The following is a 21975-nucleotide window of genomic DNA, read 5'->3' on the forward strand; positions in this document are numbered from 1 at the left end:
ATTTCCCTGTATGTTACTAATACTCTTAAAATATACATCAAGCAGGACGGAAACTATTGAAGAAAAACTATTTCAGACATTTGACCTTGCTGTGACCTTCATCCTGTTTGGATAAATTCCAAAATATAATCAGTTCATCTGCTGGTTACCATGATAAAGGCAAGGACAGACCAATGGCAAAAATCTTAGATAGCCAGAAAATGGGCCTTGATTTTGTGGCTGAATAAAAATCTAGGGCTTAAATAAATCAGTTTTTGTGCAAACACTATATTTTACTTAAATCTACATGATGTTCAAGATAATCTGAAATTACAAACTTCTAGTAACTTACTTTTTTATACTAAAACATTAATTGTAAACATGAAACTGCATTCATAATGGGGTTCAGCTGGACTAGACACAACCAGGTCTGATTACTGCAAACCCTGTTCAATCAAATCAACACTTAAATAGAACTTTTTCAACAGCATGAAGTTGGTTAAAAGGTCTTACCCAGTAACACACTATGCCGAAATTGAAAGAAATTCCAGAAATGATGAAGAAGAAGGTGATTGAAATACATCAGTCTGGGAAGGGTTACAAAGCTATTTCAAAGGCTCTTGAACTCCAAAGGACCACAGAGAGAGCCATTATCTCCAAATAGAAAAACTCGGCACAATAGTGAACTTTCAGAGTAATGGCTGAGCTTCCAAAATTCCTCCAAGAGCACAGCAACGACTCATCCAGGAAGTCACAACACAGAAGAAAATATAAGTCACAAAACCAGAAGAAATCAGGATAGGGCAAATACTTTTTTAACAGCACTGTACCTGCATAATTGAACTGGTGAACAAAGTGGCAAAAAATGGCAGCTAGCTAAGGATTTGACAGTCTCTTCTCCTTCTAGGCTTTCTCTTATTTAAAGTTTACATCAGACTATTGTACAAAGGCTACAAGGACATGAGGGTTTCTCACGCTCTTTTAGACCTCCTTCTCTTCCTCTGTGCTCCCTCAGAACTTCTGTTCCTCTTTCCATTTTCCCTGTGGAGTAGGGCTTCCGTTGATGATTTCCACTTTTTAAACCATCCTCACTTGAGAACCATAGATATCCTAATTACCTAGCAAGTTGGATATGCAAGAACTAGAGTAGTGATGACTTATCACAAGAAATCACAACAAAATCAGGTTAATCTCACCAACATTATGAGATCAAATGACACTGATTCAACACCACGCTCCTCAAGGGAATATAGCAATTATTCCTTTAACCTGGTAAACATTGTTTCGTTTTAAAATCTAATGTGTTGCTGGAAAACAGGACTATTTAATGATTACACTGACTCTTACAAGTGATACAAGTAGAAATTATAAAGTTACCAAATACATTTCCCATGGAACAGTAATGTTGATTAATGATTCTGCTTAGCAAACCTTTTAAATAATAGACTAAGCCTTTGAGTTACAGTCACCTCCATATCTACTGTCACCCTTGAAGAGAAAGGCCAATATTATTCAACCATTAATTCATTCATTTACTCATCTTTAATAACTGCTTTATCCAGGGTCCCTGGCTCGATCTTGAGCTCAGGTTACTGTCTGCGTGGAGTTTTACACGTTCTCCTCGTGTCTGTGTGGGTGAGTCTGTGTGAGATCTCCAGTTTCCTACCAAAAACATGCTGGTAGGTGGATTAGCTGTGCTAAATTGCCCCTAGATATGAATGTGTGCATTCATGGTGATGGATTGGCATTCCAGCCAGAGTGTATTCCCGCAACACACACACAGTGTTCTCAGGATAGTTTCAGGATCCACCAAAACCTTGACCAAGCAGTTACTGAAGATGAAAATGAAGATGTAAATATTGATCAGGTAAAAGGTCAAACCATTACTTATTAAATGTATTATTCATTCTATATATGTATTTTTGCTCAGTTTTAACTCTGGCCTTTGACATCTGATTTAATGTAGTTTATATATATGTCTATTTTAAATGTAGTTTTCTCATTAGTGTCTCTTTTAAATGCACTTAATGATAATGTCTCTTTTAAATGGTAAACTTAATGGTAATGCCTATTATAAATATAGTTCATGTAAACGTGTATTTTACATGTAGGTTAATGTCTATTGTAAATATAGTTCATGTAAACGTGTATTTTACATGTAGGTTAATGTCTATTGTAAATATGTTTAACGTAAACATGTAATTTACATGCAAGATAATGTCTATTGTAAATATGGTTCATGTAAACGTGTATTTTACATGTAGGTTAATGTCTATTGTAAATATGTTTAACGTAAACATGTATTTTACATGCAAGTTAATGTCTATTGTAAATATAGTTCATTTAAACGTGTATTTTACATGCAAGTTAATGTCTATTGTAAATATAGTTCATGTAAACGTGTATTTTACATGCAAGTTAATATCTATTGTAAATATAGTTCATGTAAATGTCTGTTTTGAACGCAGTTTTCTTGTTTATGTCGCTTTCTCTGTACTGAGCTGGCCCGCACCACATTTGGGCTGAATACCAAATGGCTCCTCACTCCCTATATAAGTGCTCTACATCACTTATTAAGGCTTCTACAGTATATCCTATGTAGTGCACTCGGATGTCAAATATGGATGCTATGACATGCTTTGCAGGCTCCTTTTCCTCTTTCGATGGCCACGCCCCTTCCCTGCTTGAGCTGCTCCCCGCCCCGCGCCCCCACTCCCTCCGTTCGCCAGATTGACAGTTAACTCGGCGCGAGGCGCTTCTTCAGCTAACTTTACCGAGTCTCACCTACGCTGGAATTTAACATCGCTTCCGGGTAAGAGCACCTCCGTGAAAAGCTCGTCGCAAGCTGCGCTAAGAGCTGAGGCAATGAGAATCTAGGAGGGTCCCTAAGCGAAGTGAAAAGGCCAGAGGAAAAGGAGATTAGTGTTGTGTTCATGGCTGCTGGGGATGGGGCGCAGCTGCCGGCGACACTAGCGGCCAGCAGGAGCGTGGAGAAAGCGCTGGAGGAGGCAGCGGCCAGCGGAGCGCTCGTGCTTTCCAACCGCAAACTCAAGGAGTTTCCCCGCACAGCCAGGAATTACGACCTGTCCGACATTACACATGCAGGTGAGTCATTTCCATCGCTGTAAAGACGACTCAAAAAGAAGAAGAAGAACCAAGACACAAAGCGGATGTAATAATTAGCTAACTTCCTTTGTTTCACCTGCTCTCTCTCCCCCCCGCCCCCGCCCCCACCCCCACCCAGCCATATTATCAGCTAACAGTGTAAATATACCTTGTGGTAGCATTGAGGATAGCTAGACTGTATAAGAAGCTTAGTGGTTTGTGCAGAAACATCTCAGGAAGCTGTAGGAGATTTAAACTGTGTCTTGTACAGGTCACAGTTATACTTAGCACTCTACTTACTGGGATTTGGTTTTGTTCTTTTGCTTTGCTCAGTGCCTCTAAAACTGAGTTCACTTCCCTTTTTGTGGTTTGTGAAGAAGTTCCCAGATAAAGCCATCTTCTTGGTATACAGCAGAAATCCTCATCTGCAGTGATGAATGGCATTGGATGAAATCACAGGGTAACTCTTCCTATCTTCGATTGTGGACGAATCCGTTTAGTTTTATATAAAAATTGTAGGTTTTAGTTCATTTGGCACTTCCCCCCCCCCCAGTGTACACACTGATGTGCCTCTCTAGCCCTTTACGCTTAAACAGACCTCACTAAGACCTCATTTACACTGCCAACCAAATTTCCCCAATTTTCCTGACTCATACACAGCTGTAAACTGCTCAGATGAGATTTTTTTTCTGATCTGAACAGCTAATACGTTGAAATGAGGTTATAAATCTAAAACATTTCATATCTGGTCATTTGACTCCCAGCTAAATGCTCATATCTGATTTTCCTGTTAATTCTAAAGTAATGATCGCGTAGGCCAAAATGAATTATTTGCTGCTGAAAAGACGAACGGTATGCAGAGCATAGCCTAGTGGAGTCCAGCTGAAAGATTGTCTTATCAGTCCACAAAGTTGATACAGAAACTGGGCTGTCTTCGAGGACCATGGCAGAGCTAGGATGCAGTCGTACCTCACTTCAGGGCAAATACAAAGAGGTTAAAGGCCACAATGATCACAGGGCAAACAACAGAATTGCTTCTTCCTTTCTACAACCACAATCATGCGACTCGTAAAAAGCTGACGGTCCCAGCCTTGCACATTTTTGGTGTGGTATTGATGTAAACACTTCAGTCAAACATGGGTCAGGTCTTACATGGACGTAAACAGAAAAGACAAGAAGAAAAAAAATCTGATCTGTCTCCAAAGATCAGAACAGCACATTAAGAACAATAACATAAATGCAACTTAATAAGCTCCTGTTTTTATTTCTGATGTGGGATCTCTAGACGCACATGCGCATCAACACCGTCAACACTGAACAGCTGTATTTCTTTTGAAATACAGGAGCTGGTCGAAATGGGGCTTGATGCCTTGTAACCGACACACAGCATGATGGTGAGCATACTCCGCCATCTGCTTCACGTGCGTAGGCCTGCGCTGAAAGAGGAAGCGCTTATGCGAGAGCGTACATTCTTCCTGCTTCAGTACATTAAGGTGTAGTATGAGTTGGAGAGAATCAAAGCATCACATCTTGAATGAAACCTGTAAAGTGCATCTTCTGTGTTTTGTTATCCGGTCTGTTCTGAGTTAGTGTCTGTGTTTATTCCTGTGAGTCTTTCACACACATGTTTCCTCCTAATGGAAGGTCTCTCCCTTGCTCTGAATAATGCATATGATGTAAAAGCCTATAACACACACACACCTTTTTCGGGGTACAGCGTGACTAAGAAGCATTATGGAATGTGTGATCCTGTTTTGCTTTGTTTTTTGTCTTCAGACAGTGACTAGATGGCCTAATGAGTGAAGCATGGGCAAGGTTCAGTTTGCCAGGTGTCGTTAGTCTTAGGTCCACTGTGTTAAAAGCTTAACTGCGAGTTTTTTTGTATCTCTAGAGACAGCATAAACACCAGTGCTGAGGTTTCCAGGTTGCTGTAGCAACGCCACCCAAAAATCAGGATCAGGAAGTCACTTCGGGACACGTTAGGATCAAACTTGCAGCCACGTAACACTAGAAAATGGGCCTGGGCCATATCGGATCGTCCATGCTATACCGGTACAATTCCTCCACGTGATAAGAATTTGTCGTCCCGGGATACTGATAATATAGTTGATGACATGTTTACGCACCGCAACGTGGGCGTTTCACATGTGCAACGAGAACAGGCATGGCAGAAGGCGGCGGTCCAACTCTAGACGAGGAACAATAATTAATCCCCAAAAAAGGAGTTTCCTCTGTAATATGGAAGTGGTTTGATACAGAAGATCAGATGTGAATCAAACGTCTGTGATTTGTAAAGTGTGTCAAAAACTTGTATCAATAAAGTGTGGAAACACATCAAATTTGATGGATCTCTCTTCAACTGGAGGCTACAGCCTGCAGATTTCTGAGGATGGTACTGCTTGAAGTACCATGAAATAGTTTTGGACCTCAATTCCACATGGACATTCTCGCTGTGGTTGCTGGGACTACGGTTACTGCTATGGCCTTGGGACTGCAATTACCATATGCAGTTTTGCACTCAGGTCACCTTTAGTGAACAGTAGACTAGTTCAACAAAGACTTTATCTACAAACCATAATGAACTTTCTTTTACTTTCACACTATCCGCTGTTAATCAGATGAGGATGGGTTCCCTTCTGAGTCTGGTTCCTCTCAAGGTTTCTTCCTCATATCATCTTAGGGAGTTTTTTGCTTGCCACCATCGCCACCGGCTTGCTCATTAGGGATAAATTCACACACTTAAAATCTGTATCCTGTGTTTATATGTTTCTGTAAAGCTGCTTTGAGACAATGTCCATTGTTAAAAGCGCTATACAAATAAAATTGAATTGAATTGAGTTGAAATTTGTTCCACCACCTACAAGCAAAAACACAGAGCAGAAGATGAGGAAAGCCAAAAGTTGTTCGAGGAGAAAGCATCAACAAGTAATGTAAGGCAAACTCTTTTAATTCAGAAGGGTATGGCCAAAAAGATAGTGTTGAATGTTAATATTTTCATATCGTCATTTATATCGGGATCGCAAAAAAGACCATGAAATATCATGACCTAGTGTTAAGTCTGTATCGCCCATCCCTACTCGAAAACTTGTCAGAACTCGGATTCCTAAGACATTTCATTGACTTAAGCTGCTTTCTCACTTAATCCTTTTGTCTAGTCTGAGTAACAGTGAAATGGATGACTCAGGGATGTCTGATGAGACATGTGGATGGAAAGGTAGGCTATTTGCGAAAGTACTTCATTCATTGGTCAGAAATATTGCAACAGAAAATGTAAGCAAATCTTCTTCAGGTGCAGATAGACATCGCAGGAATCAAATGAACACAGAGGAACTCTGAGCTCAGCTTTCCATCTTTGCGTCTGTGTGGGTTTCCTCAGAGCTCTCTGGTTTCCTCCCTTCTCCCAAAAACTGATGCTGATAGGTGAATTGGCTATGATGGGCATTTCATTCAAGTTGTATTCCTGCCTTGTTCCAAACATTTATTTATTTATTTATTTTAAATTGTAAAGTATATTGTGTGCTTTAGCCCGGATATCAGGAATATGTTGCAGCACTTCTGCTCTGTTTTCTGCCTTGTATATCAAAAAATGCAATTCGTGCTCTACAGTTTGCTTAGAAACAGACCAAGGTCACCTTTCAGGCAATCTGAGACCATCCCAGAATGATAATCACAGCATGGCTGTGTTCGAAATTGCGTACTGTGACAGTACCTACTGCATTCGATTTAGTACCTACTGCATTCGATTCAGTACCTACTGCAGATTCTCAGTGGAAGCAGTAGGTCAGCTGGGTATTTCTCGCCTACTGTTTTATGAATACTAAGAATTCAGGCATACTGCTCTGTCTGCATACTAATGCAGCCAATGCTTCAAATCAAACTCGTTAAACTCTCTTTGTATGGAAGCGCTCATATTTATTCTATCGTATTTTACTCATACTTATAATTTAGATGCAGATGGCTTCCTACTCTGTGAGCTAATGATCAGTTAACTGACGTAAACCTGTGTTATCCCTCAGCTTGGAGGTAATCACTGGCTTAGCTTTATGAAGGTGATTATTAAACAGGAGCAGTCTTTGTTGTCCAGTACACATGCCTTGGCGGAGTGTTTTCCAGTCCAGTCCTCAGGGTTCATATTTTTTGCTCTCTCAGCTCTCTAGACACCTGAACTGAGCAATAATGATTCAGCTGAGCCACTGATTCAGCTGTGTTGGGAGCTGGGAGAGAGCAGAAATATGGATTATCTATGGTGTTCCTAAAGACTGGGTTGGAAAACACTGGGTGGGGGGGGAGGCCTGTTCAACCTGGCTTTGTCCATTCAGCTTTTCCTTAGTCGCTTGTGATCGAGCACTGTGACGCTAGTGAAAGTGAGCGGTTAAAGGCTAGGTATTGAGATTAGGGTAATGGACTCTGTGACAATCGAGAGCCTTGTGCAGACTGACTGAAGCCTGCAGGCCCACGTGTCTCGCAGCATATGGGTGCAAGGAGGATGGGGCCCTGTTTTTGTTCTTTGACTGAACATGTATACACGCACTGACAGACACATGCGCACACACACCACTCCCCTTCTTACTCACTGTGTCTCTCGTATCCCCCCCCCCCAAATATAGACTAGCTTCCCCCCAGGAAGGTCAGAGGTTCACATGTATGTGTATGTGTATGTGTGTGCTTTTCTGGAGGACAAAGCTTGGGTTCATAAGATTCAATCTGTCTACAGACCCCTGCAGGCTCAGACCAAAACCTGGCTGCTATTGGACATTAATAATAAAGCCACTGTTGGTTTTTGCTTGCAGCAGCAATAAATACTAGCCCAGATTGAGAATTAGACAGAAACATAGCTACTGAGATTGTGTATGTGTGTATGTGTGTGTGTGTGTGTGTGTGTTTGTGTGGTGGTCCTGGTCAATAAACTTTTGTGCCTGTCTGGATCCAATACGTTGGCCATGACTGGTGCACGAGTATACAGTGTCTCATTCACAAGAAGAATATGATAACGAGATAGAATGTTTGTGAGCCATAGACACACACACACTCGCAATAACTCAACTGGGCTCAGCAGCAGATGACTGGGGGAAGAGCAGGAAGGAGAAGGGTTAGTTGGGGTGGAAGAGGGTTTTAATGAAATGAACTGGTGGGCTGCTCTATTGTTATGTTCTCTCTACCCCCTCCTCAGCTAGAACCATATTCAGTTTCTCTCTCTCTCTCTCTCTCTCTCTCTCTCTCTCGCTCGCTTGCTCTCTCTCTCTCCCCCACAAGACCCTCTCATGTATCAATTGTGTCCTCCTTTTAATAAATCCCTCTCACTTCCTTACACCATTATCACGGTGTCTCTCTGCAGTGGTGATTTTTCCAGAAAGTCAATATATTAAGTCTCGCCCTGACATTTTTAAGGGTCTCGCTCAAGGACTCAACAATGGTAGCACAGCACCTTAACCACTGAGCCGCCACTTAAAAGCTCTGTTATTTTTTGCTAAATATGTCTTCGTTTGTACAATTATGCTCTGGTATCCTTTCAGGTAAAAGCGCTGAATGACACTGGTTAGATGTTGAAGGTGTATAATGTAGTAAACAATACTGAGCATGAGCAGATACACGCTTGAAAATGTATTATTATTAATAGAAGTAGTAGTCGTTGTCGTATTAACATTGGTTTATTCATGTGAGATGTTTTCACGGAGAGCAGCCTACCTCTGCTCGGAAAACGACATGCCTGCATATCCTTAGTAACAGTATATCCAGTCTGTACCACTTGCAACAATGTTCTGTTTTGAAATTTTGCTGTGGATGAGAAAAGAAAGCAGTGCGCTACATTTTTATCAAGGAAAACTAACGTCGTACATTTAACAGTGTCCTCTTCAGTGAGCTGGTCAGGTTTGTGGTGGATTTGGCTCCCATCCCAGGAACCCTGGGCATGAGGCGTATATTCAGGATGGAGCGCCACACACATTCACACCTATTTAGCACAGGTTGAAAGCCGTTTTCCGGAATGTTCCTCAAGAGCTGGGAGGAAACCGGAGAACCTGGAGGGAAACCTTTCTGACACAGGGAACATCCACACAAACAGTAATCCGAGCTCAGGCTCAAACCAAGGAGCCTGGAGCGGTGAGGCTGGAACACGCTACCTGTTGTACCACTATGCCGCTCTTTTAATTACTACGTGGTTCATTTAAAACAAGTTCACAGTGTAGAGAAAGTGGGAATCAGGGATGTGAATAGATCTCTGTGGAGTTTATGCGGGGGAAAAAAAAGAAGGGGGAAAAAAGTGAAAACACAGCAGGATGGATGGGATTTTATTTTACGCATCTCTCAGAGCTAGTGTGGATTAAAATGGTTTCTGTTCCGTCATGGCCGTGATGGACGACTGAAAATCACTTCAGAGACTTTATTGGAACTAATTTTTCAAAGTAATCGAAGCTCAAGGCAAGCACACAGCAGTGACCCTACGCTCAGCCTACAGTTTTCATATTAGTGCGTCTCTGTTGTGGTAATGTTGGTAATCCGGGCACACCAGAACATTCTGTCGTAAAAAAGACGGCCTTTTCCATTTTTATAGTCTTTCAACTTGCAAGCATGGCACAAACACCAAGCCTTTGGTGGAACATTAAGTTGAGATTTCAACATTAAATTGACATCAGCCTTTGAAATGTCAAACTGCTTGTACATTAGAGGCTGAGACCTTTGCCATGGAGTGGAGAAAGGACGTGGTTCGCTTGTGCTGCATGTTCCTCTAGGATTTCTGATGCCATGTTCTATTAAGCTGTGCTTTTACAGCGTGGTGTTTTAGGAGCGTTTTAATACAGATGCTGGACTTTTAGAAATACTGACCATAATTGGTTGTCCAAGATGCACGGGGCCAAATTCTCACAAAAAAAACACAACACCGCACACGAATAATAATCTGTTTAAAACGGGATCCAACATCGAGGAGGAGATTTTTTTTACTTTCCAGTGATGTGGTTTTAATATTACAAATGTCAGTACTATAGCTCAGAGTTGTCATGTCCACCCTGCACACAATTTGAGAATGAATCAAAAAGTAAAATCCCCATTATAACCGCTGTTTAAATAAATGAACAGTATATTTTAAGAAGCCATACGCGCTCGACGTGTTTTATGCTAAAATTGTGACTGAGATGGTCATCTCATTTAAAACTGAATTGCTCTGAATTGCATGTCTCTGCTTTTTAGTACTTATTCTTTCTCACTGTTTTTCTAAAACTTGTTTCTTCTTCTTTTTAAAACATATATTTATTTATTTTTTAATAACTAATAGCTTTGATGGCAGTTTTGGATACGAGTGTGCATTTCTCTTGCCGGTCCTACTTTAATGTTACCTACACACACGCATGCCAGAGTGAAAGAGTATCATCTGTACACTCACTGTCCACTTTAATAGGAACACTTGTCAACGCTTGTTACAGGTCAAGAGCTTCAGTTAATGAAGAATCTCCTGGGATTTTCAAATGCAACATGACTGACACAGAATGGTGCTAAAAACAAACCCAAAAAAAAAAAAAAAACATCCACTGAGTGACAGTTCTGTGGGTGAAGGACCACACTGGTTTGAGCTGACAGGAAGGCTACAGTAGCTCAAATACCTTTTTTTTTTTCTTTTCTTTTCTTTTTTTTTTAAACCATGTTGAGTAGAAAAGCATTCCAAAACGCACAACTTGTTGAACCTTGAGGCAGACTACAACAGCAGAAGACCACATTGGATTCCACGATCACCTCTCAGCCAAGAGCAGGAGTCTGAGACGTGGAACTACCGAAACGTTAAACTACATACACTGACTGACCACTTTATTAGGAACACCAGTACACCTGCTCTTTCATGCAAACATCATATCAGCTAATCATGTGGCAGCGGCACAATGCAGAAATCTGTGCAGATACAGAGGGCACAGGCTCACCAAAACTGCATAGATGGGGTCAGGGAAAACCAGTTTCTGTGAGCCTGTGCCCTCTGTATCTGCACAGTTTTCTGCATTGTGCCGCTGCCACATGATTAGCTGTTATGATGTTTGCATGAAAGAGCAGGTGTACTGGTGTTCCTAATAAAGTGGTCAGTCAGTGTATGTAGTTTAACGTTTCGGTAGTTCCACGTCTTGGAGCCAGAGTGAACTTGTTTGACCCGTTAGAAACGTTTTCCTCATCCCAGGCTTAGAACTGATTTCTATTTCTTGTTTGAATATAGGATCATGTCGGTTTGATCAGACAGAAACATGTTTCGTAAACGAGTAGGTGCTTTGTTTGGAATCGAGAGAAAGAAAGAAATTCTCCATGATGTAGTTTTCAGCTCACCCTGCTTTCAGTCAGTGTGTGTGGGGTTATTTTTTTTCTGCAGTGTGTCACTGTGAGCGTCCCTTTAACATGCATGTAAACCTCCAGTACACACAGCTGTCTGAGGCTGAGTGAGGGACTGTATGTGTTTGACATGCAGGGTTGCGAAGTGTGTTTCTGCTGCTTCCCCTCACAGTTGCATTTCCTTTACACTGGGCCGGATGTGGGCTCTCCCTCTTCGACTTCTGCCTTTTTTTTTTTTTCTCTTGTCACATGGTCATACTCCTAGTTGTACTTGAAACTCTTTCTCTCTCTGTCTCTTTCTCCTGTCTCAAAGCATAACAGAGGATATGCAGAATAAGTTCCAGTTTCGCAATGAAGACTTGCTATATATTTAGAATAACGCTGATTAAGTAATCATCTCATCAGTGACATAAACCAGGCTGCATCAGGATTTGTTCTTTCTGAGCCGTTCATATTACATGACCGAGGGATCAGGGACTTTTCTACACTAGTATCTGAAGTACATTAATACAGACGGAATATATGAAGGAACAGGCAACCCTGTGTGGCTTTTCTTAAAAAACTCTGTCTGTGCCCTCGACATAAAAAATCGGCATGTCTTTGGTGAACGTTTTGGTGACGCGTTCTGTCCTCGTAGCATGCGTGCATAATGCATAATCATTTCTCTTGACTTGTTTAAGCACAAGGTGTCCGCATGTACAGTAAGTACAGTAAGAGATATGGCCACTTTGCACCACACTTGATCTTGCTCAATTTTATCAGTATTTCGTCATGTATGTGTGTTCCTTGTTCTGAAAAGTCTTCCGTGCAAGCTAATTAATGTGACTAGTTTTAAAAAAAAAAAAAACGAAAAAGAAAAACAAGCAGATTGTATTATAGTGCAGCAGGACGAGGAGCTTGCACTGTAGGTACTGCTTTGTAGCGCTTGCACCATCACGAAGCACAGTAAACATGCATACCAAGTGAAAACAATCAGAAAGGCTATAGGGTTTTTTTTTCCTTTCACTGGTTAATGAATAGCCCTGACCCTGTCAAACCCTGAAGGACATTGAGATAGTAGATTAAAGGTCCAAATCTAGTTGCTAAACTACATGTAAACAGATGAATTTGTCATATTGTACATCAGTACATCAACTGCTTGACTAATGGATTAACCACAAAACAATCCCAAATGCCAGGTGTTACTTCCTCTATAAATGTGAACTACGAAAAGTAAAGACAACTTTCAGTTCCTCCAAAAATGGATATGTTACTGGTACTGGAGGCTCGGTTATTTATTTTCTGCCGGTTATTCCCATGGTGATGGTGATATGGGGTAAACCCGGCAGGTTGTTTTTTTTTTTTTTTTGTTGTTTAGTTTTTCTCTCTCCACCAGTTAACTTCTGACATTTGTCATATACCACACAAGTTCAGCTGTATGTTGTTTGAGAACTAGTGGGTGATATGAATTGCATCAAGAATGATTCAATTGACTGTTTCAAATGATTCCGTTGACCAGTGATTCAATTGGCTGACTGTTTTACTCGGGTGTATGTAATATTGACGACCCCCCCCCCCCTTAACCTTTTTGTTTGTTTGTTTGTTTGTTTTTTGTTTGTTTGTTTTTGTGTGGCTGAGGCTCAGGTGGTAGAGCGGGTTGTCCCTAATTGTAGGGTTGGCAGTTCGATTCCCGGCCCACATGTCTCCACACACCGAAGTGTCCTTGGGCAAGAAACTGAACCCCAAGTTGCCCCAATGGCAAGCTAGTGCCTTGCATGGCAGCTCTGCTACCACTGGTGTGTGAGTGTGTGTGTGAATGAGAAATGGTGTAAAGCGCTTTGTAGAACCGCTAAGGTTAAAAAAGCGCTATATAAGTGCAGACCATTAACTGGTTAATAAGTAGTTTGCTAGCTTGCTAAAAAGCAGTATTGTTCATTGGTCATGCAATAAGATGATTTATTTAGCGTGAGTGTTTAAAACAATCCGTCAGAGTGTAAATGTAAAGTGGTTCATACGTTGGTGAGTCTTGCGTCATTGTTGTTAGCAGGGCTTGCTTGCATAAAGTGGCTCTCATGGAGCCTAATAATATCCATCATATCCACAGAGCTTGAGTGGCAGCACTTTGACGCTTCAGGTGGAAAATAATGACCCTGTGTTTGTGCTTTACTGGAATTAGGGCTAGCCCCAATTGATTTATTGATAATTGGCCTTAATGTTTCTCATATAGCAGAAATGGATGTGGGTAGGGGAGACGGGAGGTCAATGGATATATTCATGATGTAAAAGAATAAGATATGACAGGGCATGCTATTATAGGAAAACAATCAATGACTGGGGGGTGTGATGAAGTTACCATCACATAGTTGGTTAGTATCCAATAAGAACACATCCAAAAGTGATTTATTTCTCCTACACCACAGCAGTTAGCCATCTCTAACAATTAATATTTATTAAAGGGCAAGAAGTGTTACTTTTTTCTAGAGCTGCAACAACTAATCGATAAAATCTATAATAATCGATTATGAAAATCGTCGTCAACGAATCTCATTATCGATTAGTTGGTCTGCACGCGGCGTGGGGGAGATTTACTCATTACGTTACTTCTGTTCCGAAAACATGCTTCAGCGAGTAAATACTAAAGTTGTGTCCCAAATGACTTACACTTATACTATGCACTATGTACTCTACCATCTATTGTATGAATTTTAGTAAGGTAATATCATCTCAAATAGAACACTAGCGGATTTTTTACTAAACGGATGTTTAAGCTGCTTCTTAGGCGACGACGCATGACATCATACGCACACTAGCATTAGCAGACACCCAGAGTCACCGACAATGACTTTCTTCAGTTTACTGTTTGTCAACACTGCCTTTTATTCCCAACATGACCTCAGTCTCCATCAGACGGAGGCGAAATCATCAAGTGACCGAGCAAGAAAGTCCTCTAAGGCAGGTGGGCATTTTATTAAACACTGCGAAGATCGAACGGTGCTGCACGAGCACAAAGTTATGTTTATATCCACAATGCTCCACTGTGTGTAAGGGGCAGGGGAAACTGGTGCAAGCTGCTTAAAACGTTTAGTTTAATTCCAGTTTATTGTCATATGTTGTACTTGCGCGCTTGCAGTGTAAATTCTGTTGTTTATCATAACAGAAGTGATGTGTTAGTAACGAGGCCGCGTTGCTCCTTACGCGCGGTGTAGACGCGCTGATACATAGTGGGAGCGCGAGTAAGATCTGTAATGTCTAAAACACTATGATCAAAAGTAAACACAAGTAAAATATGTCTAAAGACAGCGAGTAACAGAAACCACAAGGTGCAGTGAAAAATGAGTTTTTTTAAAATTAATTTAGGACTGTAGTTTAATTCAGTGCTATTTGTGCATCCATAAAAAGTAATGCGTATATATATATACACACACACACACATACACACACATACATATACACAGTATCTCACATTTTTGTAAATATTTGATTATATCTTTTCATGTGACAACACTGAAGAAAGTAGTGAGTGTACAGCTTGTATAACAGTGTAAATTTGGTGTCCCCTCAAAATAATGCCATTAATGTCTAAACCGCTGGCAACAAAAGTGAGTACACCCCTAAGTGAAAATGTCCAAATTGGGCCCAAAGTGTCAATATTTTGTGTAGCCACCATTATGTTCCAGCACTGCCTTAACCCTCTTGGGCATGGAGTTCACCAGAGCTTCACAGGTTGCCACTGGAGTCCTCTTCCACTCCTCCATGATGACATAATGGAGCTGGTGGATGTTAGAGACCTTGTGCTCTTCCACCTTCCGTTTGAGGATGCCCCACAGATGCTCAATAGGGTTTAGGTCTGGAGACATGCTTAGCCAGTCCATCACCTTCACCCTCAGCTTCTTTAGCAAGGCAGTGGTCGTCTTGGAGGTGTGTTTGGGGTCGTTATTATGCTGGAATACTGCTCTGCGGCCCAGTCTCCGAAGGGAGGGGATCATGCTCTGCCTCAATATGTCACAGTACATGTTGGCATTTCATGGTTCCCTCAATGAACTGTAGCTCCCCAGTGCTGGCAGCACTCATGCAGCCCCAGACCATGACACTCCCACCACCATGCTTGACTGTAGGCAAGACACACTTGTCTTTGTACTCCTCACCTGGTTGCCGCCACACACGCTTGACACCATCTGAACCAAATAAGTTTATCTTGGTCACATCAGACCACAGGACATGGTTCCAGTAATCCATGTCCTTAGTCTGCTTGTCTTCAGCAAACTGTTTGCGGGCTTTCTTGTGCATCATCTTTAGAAGAGGCTTCCTTCTGGGACGACAGCCATGCAGACCAATTTGATGCAGTGTGCAGCGTATGGTCTGAGCACTGACAGGCTGACCCCCCACCCCTTCAACCTCTGCAGCAATGCTGGCAGCACTCATATGTCTATTTCCCAAAGACAACCTCTGGATATGACGCTGAGCATGTGCTCTCAACTTCTTTGGTCAACTATGGCGAGGCCTGTTCTGAGTGGAACCTGTTAAACCTGTTAAACCGCTGTATGGTCTTGGCCACCGTGCTGCAGCTCAGTGTCAGGCTCTTGGCAATCTTCTTATAGCCTAGGCCATCTTTATGTAGAGCAACAATTCTTTTTTTTTTCAGATCCTCAGAGAGTTCTTTGCCATGAGGTGCCATGTACTCACTTTTGTTGCCAGCGGTTTAGACATTAATGGCTGTGTTGAGTTATTTTGAGGGGACAGCAAATTTACACTGTTATACAAGCTGTACACTCACTACTTTACATTGTAGCAAAGTGTCATTTCTTCAGTGTTATCACATGAAAAGATGTAATCAAATATTTACAAAAATGTGAGGGGTGTACTCACTTTTGTGAGATACTGTGTGTGTGTGTGTGGGAGGAGCCACTCGATATGTCCCGTCCTGACTTCCTGTTTCAGTGGAAATTACGTCAACCCGTAAATTTGGCTTCACGGGGAGTTTAAAGACACTAACGAAAACAGCTTGTTGAATTCTGACAGGTTTGAATAGGGTCAAGCAGTATGTAAACGTATCTATGAAGTGGGGAAACAGTGTAATGAAATTGAGGCTCCTCATGGTTTGCAGCTGTGATAATCGTGTTTGTGTAATGATCTTTGAATCCAGCAACACCTTTAGCCTAGACAACCTAACAGCAGCATTAGCATCATTGGAGGGTGAATATTCCTGTTTCCTGATGGCTGTGAATAATAAATGCGGGCCTGCTCTCTTTTGTAACTAAAAGCCTTTTCTTCTCCTGCTGCCTTGACTCTGATGTGCCCAGATGGTGCACTCAGCAGCTCCCATTAGACATTAGAGAAGCTACAGGGCATGCTGGGTAGGGGGTGGTGTGTGTGTGTGTGTGTGTGTGTGTGTGTGTGTGTGTGTGTGTGTGTGTGTGTGTGGATGGATATAGGGCCACACCAGACCTTTGGCATAGATTATCTGGGGCAGCGCTAAAGGATTACAGCAGTGAAAGTTGCTCGGGTCTGGTGTGTGTCAGAGCAGCAGCGCAACGCGGTACAGTGTTTTGGCATTAAACCCTCTCCGGGTCTTTTCCAAGTTTCATATCAGCACTTAATTAAAACCTGGACCTGTTTTTATGACTGGAATGTCGAGCTGTGATGTGGCTGTTGTTCTTAAGAAGCTTGTTCTTGTTTTTGAAGCCCATCTGTTTCTCATTTATGGAAGGCAAATTTATTCGGCTCAAAATAGCAACTTTTCCACCGTTATCACAGCTTCACAGAGGTCACTGTTGTTATTTTGTTCATATTTTCCCTCACTAAAAAAATCAAGTTGGCTGTACATGTATAGTGGAGGAGAAGATATCTGTTTCATAGCCTCGCTCTTGTTTTGACGCTGGTGATTTGGTCGTTATGGTAACAGGATGCATCCTGCAACCACATGCACACTTGCGTGCGATTTAAATCTGCTTAACCGTTCTAGAAATTACCTGACCGCGTCATACAGAGAGAGGAGGGTATTTAGAGCTTCAAATGATGAACAATTTGAATACTTGTTAAAAAAAATCTATTGAGTTTGAGGTGGGAATTTTGTTGCTGATGTACAGTTGATACTTATTTAAAAAAAAAAAACGTGTCACCACATGCTGAAACATATCAAATGAATGCCAAATGGAAAATGTCATCAGCTAGGGCTGTTCGATTATGGCAAGAATCCTAATCACGATTATTTTGGTCAGTATTGAGATCATGATTATTAAACATGATTACTCACTGACTTTGGAAACATCATGCATTTATTGAACTTTAAAAAAAAAAAAAAAAAAAAATTGTTGTATTTTTAACAGTGGATTTCCTTGAATATAATTCAACTGGAAAAATAAAGCAAAACAAAAGATAAATAAATTTGTTTAATTAAATAAATGAAACCAAACTAGTGGAGCACGCCACGTGACACAGTCTTCCTTAGCCAATGAGATACTGTCTCCTGTAGTTTGTGCGTGAGCTCTAGAAAGGAAACGACCGTATTTATAACAGCTGTCATGACGCTAAAGGAAACGCTTTTAGGATGGAGCGAAAGCGCACCGCTGTAAAGAAAAATGACGCATGGTTTTAAAAAAAAAACAACAGTAATAATAATAATAATAATAATAATAATAATAACGGATTTATCTCAATTATTTTGTTTTCATAATCGTCTTATTCCATGATTGAAATTTAAATCGAAATAGGCCAGTTTGTCTGGGACAGACTGTAATTTTGTATTTTTGCGCAAATCGGGCCCTAATTTGGGGCTGGAGGAGCAGTTTCATAGAGGAGGTCGTGTCAAGTTTAATGCCACAATTGCTCTGTTACATACAGATCGCCTACTATCTGTACTAAATATTGTCCGAGATTAGAACTAGTGTGTCCCAAATCGTAGTCCGAAATGGTTTACTTTTTCTAGTACATTTTCAAAGTGTGGGTCTGGGTACTCCGGTTTCCTCCCCCAGTCCAAAGACATGCATGGTAGGCTGATTGGTGTTTCCAAAGTGTCTGTAGTGTATGAATGGGTGTGTGAGTGTGTATGTGATTGTGCCCTGCGATGGATTGGCACCCTGTCCAGGGTGTACCCCGCCTTGTGCCCTATGCACCCTGGGTTAGGCTCCAGGTTCCCCATGACCCTGAAAAGGTTAAGTGGTATAGAAGATGGATGGATGGATGGATGGATGGGTCCATGGCCACTTTTTCAGGTGATATTGCCCACAACTCCTTGCGCCAGAGAGGAGGAGTTTGGTTACCGTTTGCTTGGGCGAATTCAAGGCCGCCTTTTAGAGAGGTGTAAATGAAATGTGGAGAAAAAGAAATCAAAAAGCTGAAATGCAACAAGGAGTCTGTTTACAGTGACTGCCTGCGTAACTAGGCAACAACGTTTTCTTCCGTTACATGGGCAGGGCACGTTTCGTTTACACCGCTCTAAAATGTGTCAAAGCAGACAATCACAAAACTCCTCCTCCCTCGCGCAAGGAGTTGTGGGCAATATTCGCTGAAAAAGTGGCCACAGATCCACACTTTGAAAATCCACCAGAAATTGTAGACCAACCGTGTACCTTTTTATGATCATCATTTCAACAGACTATGAATTGTGACGCACTAAATGTAATCTCTGACACTCTTTAGGACGGGGTGCGGGGTACGGGATTAGATTATATACGAGTCCCTGTGAAGGAGTTGTTGCTCTAGAAACAATAAGGTATCAGAATGAGCTCATTAATATAACCCTGTGATTTGATTTACAGCCGGCACTACTGTCAGAGCTGCAGTGAAAAGCAAATGGTTTGATGCTTTCTGACCAATCAGATTAGAGAATTCAAAAGCACTGTGCTATGAAGTGCATTTATAAATCACTGAGAGGAACTGTTCTGGATGAACCTGTTTGTGCTTTGCTTGTGTTTGCTGTGCAGCATTTAGTCGACGGTAGCTCTCTTGCCAGGCCTGGCTTACAGTATGCAGAAGCACGCCGAGTCCTGGGGTTGATCTTTGTTGGTCCTGAGCCATGGTGTAGTATTTCCCTCATTAAAATGCAAATCAATTTATAACATTTTTGACATGCGTTTTTCTGGATTTTTTTGTTGTTATTCTCTCACTGTTCAAATAAATCTACCATTAAAATTATAGACTGATCATTTCTTTGTCAGTGGGCAAACGTACAAAATCAGCAGGGGATCAAATACTTCTTTCCCTCACTGTACATGCCGTGATGATACTCTGCTCTCTAGCTCGGTGTTTGCATGCTATCCGGAAGACTTTGCATAGGCAGTGGCAGGAAGTGAGGGGCTGCACGATGTCGTTGCAGGTATCTGATGCATTTGATGCTTTTAGTATTAAGTGGCTGTTAATATGGATATCACCATGGGGAAACAACAACCGCAACAATAACATCACACACATTTAGACACTGGAGTGTCTGATGTGAAAGTGGGACCTCCTTAAACATTTGCATGATCTCTTTGACATTAAAGACAAAGAATACACTGTAGTCTGAGTGCTGGAGTACTGTACACACACACACACACACACACACACGCGCAATTGTAGGGCCTCTGTCTATTGAGTGTCTGGGGGCTGTGCAGGAAGCTGCCTTATGGTGCCTGCTACAGGATTTCTCAGCTGGCACACAACGGCATGAAACACACACATTTCTGCAGGACAGGCTGGTGCTGGACACATGGCACTGGACACTCCCAGACATGAAGAGGACTCCTGGGAACATTTATTTTGGTGATCCAGAGAAAGACAGAAACCCACAGATGTGAGTAGACTCCTCTCAAGTGAATTTGACTGTAAGGCCTATTATGAACAAGTACCGTACGGATGTTTGCTAACGGCCACGTTATTGTCATATAACCAGTTTGCTTCGTGAGAACTGTATTGTCTGACCGAAAGCTCTCTCTCTCTCTCTCTCCTTCTGTTTAACGTTTCTTTCATAACTTTCAAATGTACATCTCTTTAAACCAAGAATAATACACCAGAGTATGCATGTCAGTTTGGAACCTTGTGATTTAATGCAGGAGTCAATAAACGCCATGCTACACAATGCAGTTTTGTGATCATTGCAGCCAAAAATGCTCCGTTTTGCTGCAGCTTTTTTTTTTTTGAGGTGGGAATTTTGTTGAAGTTGTACAGTTGATACTTATTGCAAAAAAAAACAAAACATATCACCACAAGGTCAAACATCCATCCATCCATCCATCCATCCATCTTCTACCGCTTACTCCTTTTCAGGGTTGTGGGGAAACCTGGAGCCTATCCCAGGGAGCATCGGGAACAAGGCGGGGTACACCCTGGACAGGGTACAAGGTCAAACATATCAATTGAATGCCAAATTGAAAATGCTGTTTCAGACAATATCATCAGCTAGGGCTGTTCAATTATTGGCAAGAATCCTAATCACGATTATTAAACACGGTTACTCACTGACTTTGGAAACATCATGCATTTATTGAATTGAAAAAAACCCCCAACTTTTTATTGTATTTTTAACAGTGGATTTTCTTGAATATAATTCAACTGGAAGAACAAAAAATAAATAAATTTGTTTAATTAAATAAATGAAACAAAGCTTGCGGAGCACGTCACGTGACGCATTTCGGCGAATCGCATCGCCAGAAATGAACTTTAAACTTCCTTAGGCTATGAGATTCTGTCTCCTGGTTTAGATCAGTGCTCCGTTTTGCTGCGGCTTTTTAAAAAAAGTTTTTGATGTTTTGTGTTTGTTTGTTTTTTTGTGGAAAACTACTTAGCGAAATCGCAATCGGACGAAATTTGTTGTTTTTCGCAGCGATGTTTGTTGGTAAACGATACCTTTTAGCTGAACTCCTGTTCGATGCACGTGAATCGAAGACGGCCTTGTCTGAACACGCACGCGATGATGTGACATGATGCGTCTCGACCTAGACGTGCGGAAAATCTGCAGTAATTTCACAAAATTGCAAGCTCCTCCGAATATTGTGGGGTTCGCTAGAATTTGCATTCATTTCTGCGATCATGGAGGGACTTTTACTACAGTGCTGTTGGATTCTCCATTCTGATTGATCAGAAGGTATTGATTTTAATTTTGTGAATTAGCGTGACTCAGACAGTACTATGTACAACCGGGACTTCACGTGTATGGCAGATGCTCCACATTTACGGATTAAAACGCGTGTAATCTCTGATGGTGAACTTTACTGTGAGGCGACATTTTATATAAGATACGATTTTTGGAAGGAGTCTCCAGTGTCGGCGCTTTCAAACAGATGAACGCAAAGCTGTAACGTTTCCCAAGTTTCCCAGCTGGTTAAGTCTTCAAGGACAGCGTTGTGGTTTTTCATTTACATCACTAGCTGTGTGTTTTTATTGATTTTTTTTGTTTATTGTTGTGTTTTATACATGTGTAGCTGCTATAACGTAAGTGATAACAGGAACTAGCTTGTTTCATGGATGTCCCACGACATTAAATGTAACTATAAATGGATAAAAAAAACTAGTTGGGCCAAATTGGCATGGTGTAAGAGGAATAAGACATTTCTGGACGTAGAGTCAGTGTAGTAATGAAGCGTCATGTCACCCCGTCGCCTCGATGTGTTGTATTCCTCTTACTTAAATTACAGC

The 21975-nt window shown here is 41.4% G+C and overlaps 1 protein-coding gene across 2 annotated transcripts in view; it reads left to right on the top strand.

Moving 5' to 3' along the window:
• Positions 1-2676: 2676 nt before the first annotated feature.
• lrch4 (leucine-rich repeats and calponin homology (CH) domain containing 4) overlaps positions 2677-21975 on the top strand; it is a 43029-nt gene continuing 23730 nt past the window's right edge. For both annotated transcript variants that reach the window (XM_053629241.1, XM_053629242.1), the window contains exon 1: positions 2677-3084. In XM_053629241.1, the coding sequence (XP_053485216.1) occupies positions 2913-3084 (172 nt within the window). In that variant the 5' untranslated portion in view covers positions 2677-2912. The remainder of the gene's footprint in view (positions 3085-21975) is intronic.

Source organism: Ictalurus furcatus, chromosome 7, assembly GCF_023375685.1.
Source record: "Ictalurus furcatus strain D&B chromosome 7, Billie_1.0, whole genome shotgun sequence".
In the NCBI taxonomy this organism is placed as follows: Eukaryota; Metazoa; Chordata; class Actinopteri; order Siluriformes; family Ictaluridae; genus Ictalurus; species Ictalurus furcatus.